Raw genomic sequence first — 8,841 nt, forward strand, 5'->3', positions numbered from 1 at the left:
TTTTATGTATATCTTATTAATTTAAATATTTTTTCTTTTTAAAAAATTTAATAATTAAAAACTAATAATTTTATATGATTTACTTTAAATATTAAAATTTGAAATCTAATTTTGTAAATAAAAAATTAGGTTGAATGCTATTAATAATTTTAAATTAAAAATAATTTAAAACTTAATAATATAAAAATTAATTTTTTACACTAAAAGTTTAACCATTAAATAATAGATTATTAAGTTTTGTGGATTAATAATTAGAGAAAAAGCATAGACGACGTCGTTTTTTGTTTATTTGAAAAAAATTGAAATACATGAGAACCAAATTGAAGGAAATTGAAAACCCCCGCGGCCCTCTTCTTTCTTCCCCCAATTCATAAAACTGTGACTGATGGAAATCGAAACTTGAAAACCCTAGCCCCTTGTTGCCGCCACCGTCCCAAGCTCTTCAGTGCCACCGCCGTCCTAAACTCCGCGGCGCCGTCGCTTCTTCCTCTTCCCTGTTTTGCAAAACCTAAAAAACTCAGCACGTCGTCTTCATCTTCGTCGGCTTCTCTGTTCGTGGTTTGGAGTAGCACGCCGTCCGGTTGCCGCTTGCCTTCATCTCGCATATCGCCTTGTCTCGCCGGTTGCCATCCGTCGAAGGTTAGTAGCCTCCACTTCTTCTTTTTGGTGCACTGAAACATGTGTTGGGTATTGGTATTTTCTTCTTTTCAGTGCGTTTCTCACGCCCCTTTGATGGAAAAGAAAAAGTCGAGTCATGTGCCATAGGTTTCGTAGGTTTTGAATTTGATATTGTTTCTATTATTTATGATGCCATTTTGGAGTATTATTTTAAGCTATGCCCCTATGTGTGCTTGTTGAATTCCCTCGGTAGCCAATTGGAATTCAGGACGCATACCGTTTTCCTGCGATGAGAAGAATCAATGAGTAAAATAGGACAAGTTAACATATGGTATAAAGAATGAATGAATGGGATCAAACCATGGAGGAAACAATGAGACCCTGTTCGTTGGGAATGCTTTTGCCATGCCTCAAAACCCACTATCGGTTCTTTGTCAATTTTACACCTACCATTCTTTGATTACCCTAAACCTACAGCTGCTAGTGCCACACACACTTTGCCCGTGATCTCTTTCCCTACTACTACCTTAATTCTTTTCTTTTATATCGAAATAAGAATCATTCTAACTAACAACTTAACTACTACTCGTCCCATCAAAATAGATTAATCCATTTATTTGTAATAAATACACAAATTTTCTCCAAAAAAATTATGTCCGGTTAAATTTTTCTCAATCTGATCAGATCTTACTGAATATGGTTAGCTAATTAGCTTGTCTGTTCAACCAAACCTGTCAACCATTTATTTTTTAATTTTTTTTATTTATCCTTTTGGCATTTATAAGTTCTTTATTTATCATTTTTATAATTATTCTTAACAACTCAAATGTATAAACCAAAATAGTTGCTTATATATTATATATACGTTATGTGTGTGCAGTGTTAACACTTGTCATCATAACAAGTTATACTATGTACAAAGTGGTGATATTGCCAAACTTCCACTACTTTGCCATTATCCTGTTAAGGTACATACCTTGTTAAATTAATAGTTTCATTTTATTTTATTTTATTTTATTTTAAGTAACTAATTATTAATTAATTATGGTCCTGCTTGACTTTTGCTGAAATCATATGCCTATGTGAATGTGATAATGATCTTTATCTATATGTGAGGAGAACAAATCCCATGTGCATAAGATTTTATACTCTATTAGTGGTGCATGAATAATGCATTTTCTTATTAGCTTTCTTTGACATTTTATCGATGCTGTTAATAATTAATTATCTTCAAAGTTGCTTGAAAAATAGCTCATTATACAAGGGATGAAAGAACTTTAATAATTAACTGGTGGTTTGAATTAATTTAGGGTTGATTATTTGTTATGTTGTTGTGTAGAAAATTTTTTAAATCATGTATAAAAAATTCTTGTTCATAGGTCTATTTCATGAGTCTTTACCTCCACAAATTGACGATGTTTTTGGTTTCTAAAGTCTAATCTGTCCCTTTTTAAACTCGTCAGTTTTGCAACATTGACTCGGTAATTTAAAGCTCAACCTTATTTCCCATTATTACACTGCATTACTAGTTAGCACTTAGCATTGCTACTCTATATTATGTATATATCAAGATCATGGGACACTAATGGAAATTATTCTGCCTATTTTAGATGCGAACCCATGTTAATACAAAAAGTTAACTTAATAAGTGCAAAAAAAATGTACATTAATATAGGAACTTAAAATTAGGCATTATTTGGTATTCCCTTTCTGAACTTAATTATTTTGACTTTGTTTTGTGTACAGGATAATTTTTTCGCACAGGTAAAGACAACAGAAGTCGAGTAGTTGCTGCGGCACCGTTTATAACAACTTCATATGGCTTCTCAAAATGAAGGAACTAAGCAGTAAGTTTATCTCGTAATTGCCATATATAATAATTTGATAGCACATTTAATTAGGGTAGTAAGCGGATATATGGTAGCCAGATTGTCACTATAATTGACTTATTAGATCATGTTTAGTAAGTTTAGATATTTGCATTCTTAGGTTTAATCATGTTTTGTCAAAGGATTGGATGGATTTACCAAGATTTGAGAACGAGTATATAGTTGGTGTAAATAATTTTTTAGAGTTTGCCTTCGTAATTGGAAAACCGGTTGGAAAAGAAATCCAATGTCTGTGTGCAAAGTGTGGAAACACTTATTGGCGTGAACGAGAAGACGTATATGAGCATCTTATTTGCTACGGGTTTGTCGAAGGTTATAAACGATGGACTAATCATGGGGAATCAGCAATCCCAACAGTTGTAAATAGTGACATGGATGATCGAGGGGGCGTTGATGATATTGACGGGATGCTGCATGATGCATTCGGAAATATGACAAATCTTGAAGAGGGGAACAACGGGTTGAATGAAGATGCGAAGAGATTTTATAAGCTGGTAGATGAAGCAGGTCTAAAATTATATCCAATGTACTACTGGATTTTTGAGACTATCGTTTATCATTCATCTTTACCACTTGAAGTGTCTGCATGGTTGGAGTAACACATCTTTTACCTCCCTCTTGGAGTTATTAAAAGAAGCTATACCTGATTTGAACATTCCCACTTCTTTTAATAAAACTAAGAATATGGTTAAAGACTTGGGTCTTGACTATGAAAAGATTGATGCATGTCCTAATGACTGCATGCTGTATCGGAATGAGTACATAAATGACTCAGTTTGCCATATCTGTGGAGAGTCTCGATATAATCAGATTCCTGCTATGGATGGCAACGAAGATGACTTTGCGCTTCCGAATAAAGTTCATAAGGTTGCTGCGAAGACCTTAAGATACTTTCCTTTAATACCAAGGCTTAAAAGGCTTTTTATGTGCCCAAACACAGCAGAGGCATTGAGGTGGCATGATGAGTAGCGTTTGAAAGACGGTTGCATAAGGCACCCTGCTGATGGCCAAGCATGGAAGAACTTGGACACTCGGTACCCAAACTTTTCAAAAGAACTTCGCAACTTGAGGCTTGGTTTGGCAAGTGATGGTTTTAATCCTTTTCGAACTATGAACGTGTCACATAGCACATGGCCAGTTGTCTTAATGGTGTACAATTTCCCCCCTTGGATGTCCATGAAGTCAGAATACTGCATGCTCTCTTTACTCATACCTGGACCTTGTTCACCAGGAAATAATATTGATATTTTTTTGCAACCATTGATCGAAGAGCTGAAGGAGCTATGGGTGTCAGGGGTAGATACATATGATTCTTTTAAGGGAGAAACTTTTCAAATGCATGCTGCACTTCTTTGGACAATCAATGATTTTCCTGCGTATGCGATGTTGTCCGGTTGGAGTACAAAAGGGAAGCTAGCTTGCCCTTGTTGTAACCATGATACTTCTTTTTGTTACTTGAAACATAGCCAAAAGACAGTTTACATGGACCATAGGAGATTTTTGCCAGTTGATCATGCATGGAGGTCTAACAAGATATCTTTTAATGGAAAAACAGAATTCAGGGGTCCACCACGAATGTTAACAGGTGAAGAGGTTCTAGATAAGCTAAAGTCAGTAGATAATGCCCTTGGGAAGACGCAAAGCAAAAGTAATGGCCAATGGAAAAAAAGATCAATATTTTTTGAGATACCATATTGGCAGCATTGTATGCTCAGGCACAACCTTGATGTAATGCATATCGAAAAAAACATAGTCGACAGTATAATTGGTACCTTATTGGATATTCTTGGAAAGACAAAGGATCATGCAAAGGCTCGTTATGATCTTAAGGAGATGGGCATTCGAAAGAATCTTCACCCAATAAATACAAAGGATGGAAAAAGAACTAAACTTTCTAAAGCATGCTTCTCCATGACCAAAGGCGAGAAATCCATTTTTTGCGGTGTCTTGAAGAAAACAAAATTGCCTGATGGAAGTGTTTCAAACATTTCTCGTTGTGTACAACAAGAAGAGAGAAAGCTTTACGGTTACAAGACTCATGATGCTCACTTCATGTTGCATTACCTGTTGCAAATACCAATCAAGAGCATTCTTCCAGATCATGTTGCTGTTCCTCTAGTTCGCTTGTGTTCCTTTTTTCGTCAGCTATGTCAAAAGGAAATCTCTTTAGAAGAGATTAATGGTTTAGAGTCAGAGATTGTAGGGACTTTGTGCCAGTTGGAGAGGATTTTTCCCCCTACCTTTTTTGATATAATGGTTCATTTGCCTATTCATTTAGCTAATGAATTAAGGTTAGGTGGTCCCGTCCAGTTCCGATGGATGTATCCGATTGAGAGATACATGTGCATACTAAAAGGGTATGTACGTAATAGAAGTCGTCCAGAAGGATCAATTGCGGAGGGTTATTTGACTGAAGAGTGTTTAACTTTTTGTTCAAGATATTTGCACGAGGGAGTGAAAACAAGATTCAATAGAGTATCTCGGAATAATGATGAAGGCACTTCAACCAAAGAGCCTGATTCAAACTTGTTCACAAACAAGGGAAGTCCATTGGGTGGAAAAAAAGGGCAACTAATTATTTTGGACGAGAAGTCACTCCTTCAAGCTAATGCATATGTATTGAACAATTGCATTAACGTGGAGCCTTACATGAGGTAAATTTGCACTTCTCATTAGTTCTATTCCTTAGACTAAATTTGGTAGTATTACATAATAATATACATCCCTTGTAGAGAACATGGTGAGCAACAAAAGCAAGACAAGCGGAAGCGAAAGTGGAACGTTGTTAAAGATCAGAATGAAGACTTTATAGACTGGTTTACAGGACGTGCCATGAAGGATGATGTTCCCAGTTGGATACAACAGTTGTCTAAGGGTCCAAATAAAGTTGCAAAATCATTTTCTGCTTATGTCGTCAATGGGTACAGATTTCATACTAAGCGGTGAGAAGTGATGCGAAAAACACAAAACAGTGGTGTCACTGTGGTAGCTGAAACTACAAGCTTTGCAAGTGTTAAGGACAAAAAACCAATCAAGGCCAATATAAGATATTATGGTAGAATCATGGATATTATCGAGTTAGACTATTATAGCCAATTTAAAGTTGTGTTATTCAAGTGTGGGTGGTTTATTGCTAAGGAAGATGATATGGTCTGACATACGTTCATTTCAACAAAAGATGTTACCAAGACGAACCATTTGTGTTGGCAAGTCAAGCACACCAGTGCTTTTGTGTGAAAGATCCATATATTCCCCAAAAGCATTATGTGATGAAAACGGTTCCAAGAGACTTGTTTAACATTGGGGTCCAATTACAGTTTGACCCTAACATAAGAGAGCCACATGAATCGGCGAATAGTCCGATACCCTTGAGTGATATTGGCGAGGTAGACTTGGTTAGACAGGGCGTACGACCCACAATTGTTGATGTGACACCGAACAAGATCAAACCTAACCACAAAGAAATAGAGTCTGATGATTTTGACAGTGAAGCTGAAATTGAGGTTGTACAAAAATTGTCTATGATGCTTTATTTGTTCATGATGCTTTATATGTGGTTGCCATATGATTTATTTGTACAAAAATTGATATGACAGTAGTGGTCCATTGCCCTCTTAAAATATGTGGCTGCCATATAATTTATTTCTCCATCAAGCTTTATTTGTTCATGCTTTATTTGTTCATGAAATCTCAATGTTTGTTTACTTTATTATGTGGCTGCCGTATGATAATGCATATGCCCATTTCTTTATTAGTTTGGATGCTTTATTTTTCTCTCTTCATGCAATTTAATTATGTTTATGCTTTATTTGACATTTTTTTAATACAGGATGAACAATGAAGGAAATCCCAAAAGAAAAAGGTTAAGGACCCTATCACAAATAGAGTCACAAAGAAGTCCCTTGAAGATGAGGAGTCCAGTAAAAAATTCAGGAAAAATACAATTCACAAGTGCTTATACATTGCTAAAACAATTTCAAATCAAAAGGGAGTATGTTTTAGCTGCATGTGGGGATAGTAGTAAACATGAGACAATGAAAAAGGGCAAGATGCCGAAAAAGAAGCTGACAAGAGTTGACGATGAAGGTCAAAGCAAAATGACAACCAAGAAGATAACAAACATGAAAGATCTTGAGGATCAAATCAACATGCCAACAAAGAACTGCAATGAAGAAAATCATCTAGTCAAGATGAAAGCCAATGAAATTGAAGGTCAAAGTGGGAAGAAGCCGTCTAGGAAGAAGGTGCCAATGAAGAAATCAAAGGTGGAAGATGATAAAACCAAGATGAATACCAATGACGCTGATGGTCAAAGCAAGAAGCCAACCAATAAGATGCTGATGAAGAAATCAAATGAAGAAGATGCCAACGAAGAAGAACATAAGATTGAGTCTCTTATCCCAGCTATGACTTTAGATGAATTCTTCGAAAAATATGGGATATCGTTGGATGAAAATGATGAAGAATATGAATATGATTATGATGATCACAATCCAAGTGTTGGTGATAGTAGTGACAGTCAACTCGGTAATGCCTTTATCCTTTTTTTCAATAGCAAATAGTGAAAGACATCAACCTAACTCTTGTATTTAGTTGATTACTCTTTTATTTACTTTATTAGTATTCTTGTTAATATTCTCTAGTAATGACATTGGAAATAGGTACCAAAAAGAAAAAAGTTCGTGGTCCCACCCAGCTCAAGCATATTCATGCTATGGAGACACAGATAGAGTTAACATGGTGCAACGGCAGACCTATAGGCCCAACAAAGACACAGGTTCAATTGTTTAGTCGATTCTTAGGTACACTTGCAAGAAACTCTAATTTGGTCACGTTATTATATACTAGTTGGCAAGCTGTGTCAAGTGAGACTAAAACTTCAATGTTGGATTATGCAAAGGTAACTAGACCATTCTCCTTTTTAAATTGTTTACAATTAGGCTTAGCATTGTATGGTAAAATAACATAATTCACTGTTTATTCATAGTCTAAATATAAAATTCCAAGTGATGCTGAGCCTTGGGTGATTGATACCATTGGAGAGTCATGGAAGCAATTTAAGAAACGCATAAAAAAATATCACTATACACCGTACAGCTCATTCAGAGAGATGATGAAAAATCGTCCGATTACCGTACCTGAACTGCATTTTAGAAAATTAGTTCAATTTTGGAGTCTTGATATCATCAAAGTAAGTTATTTTCACAACTTTCTTGACTTTATTAATGGTATCGTGTATTTAACTAACTTTATGTATTTTTACATTACAACAATATGTAGGTTATTTCTGACAAAAATCGTGAAAATAGATCCAAATAAAAATGGAATCATCGAATGGGTCCAGTTAGTTTTGAATTAGTATGAGCTGAATTGGTATTATATTTGTGCTTTGCATTTAAGTATCTTTGTATCTTTCATGTCATCTGTGTTGACTTCGAGTAATCTTGGTGGTTTCTTTGTAGCGTGCAAAAAAAGAGGGCAATGAAGATCCATCACAGTTTGAGATGTTTGTTGTAACTCGTACTAACAAGAAAGGAGAGACTGATTCGGGAACACAAGAGACGATTGTGAGTTGTTTAGTTTCGTAGAAATGTACACTAAAAGAAATGTGTAAATTATTTTTTATATTTTCAGCATATGTGCACATGAACTTATTTCAATTTTCCTTCTGTGTAATAGGATCATCTTCAAATTTTGAAGCAAGCTGGATACAGTGATGATGAAGCCCTTTAAACAGTTTTTGGAAAGGAAAGACATGGTAGAGTTCGTTTCTATGGTCGATCAGTCACAAAATCCTCTCTTAAAAAGGATAAGCAAATCCGACAAATGCAACAACAACATGCTGAAGTGGTTTCAACTATGGAGAAAAATCAAAATAACTTAACTTCCAAGTTGGATGGTTTAACGAGCTTGATCAAAACGGTGTTGCAACAAGTTAATCCTGGTATGAGTGCAGAACAAGTGCAAGTAATGATAGAAGCTGCCCAACAATCTCCGCCTGATGCAAGTAGTGCACCAAATGATGCGAGGCGAAGCATTCCTCCTTCACTGGGATCGAACCATGTGTCAAAAGATATGGACGTAAGTACTGTCAAAATTAGTAGTTAAATTAATAGTGGCCGATTGCTGTTGATGTTAATTTTATTATTGATTTTATTGGCTAGTTGGCTCCATGAGTACGTATTGAATAGAAGGGTAAGAAACTAATTACGAACTAAGATGCATAACCTACCATTATTTCTCTTCAGAAGGTATAGAAAAATAGATAATGCAATAATAATACATGAAGGTGAAGGGGTAGCAATCGGCATTGAATTAGTACTTAGTAATATAT

The 8,841-nt window shown here is 35.4% G+C and overlaps 1 protein-coding gene and 1 pseudogene across 1 annotated transcript; both read left to right on the forward strand.

The window, feature by feature from the left end:
* The first annotated feature begins 384 nt into the window (after nt 1-384).
* On the forward strand, nt 385-8,574 carry LOC107625278 (uncharacterized). Its single transcript, XM_021115814.2, has 8 exons — nt 385-639; nt 1,499-1,586; nt 2,365-2,465; nt 6,337-7,034; nt 7,169-7,407; nt 7,495-7,698; nt 7,970-8,074; nt 8,187-8,574. Exons 3-8 carry the CDS (start codon nt 2,437-2,439, stop codon nt 8,238-8,240), a joined length of 1,329 nt encoding a protein of 442 aa, XP_020971473.1. The 5' UTR covers nt 385-639; nt 1,499-1,586; nt 2,365-2,436; the 3' UTR covers nt 8,241-8,574.
* Nucleotides 3,192-6,100, forward strand: LOC148573929 (uncharacterized; annotated as a pseudogene).
* Nucleotides 8,575-8,841: the final 267 nt, after the last annotated feature.

This window comes from Arachis ipaensis, chromosome B2 (assembly GCF_059453495.1).
Source record: "Arachis ipaensis isolate K30076 ecotype BB chromosome B2, ASM5945349v1, whole genome shotgun sequence".
Classification (NCBI taxonomy): Eukaryota; Viridiplantae; Streptophyta; class Magnoliopsida; order Fabales; family Fabaceae; genus Arachis; species Arachis ipaensis.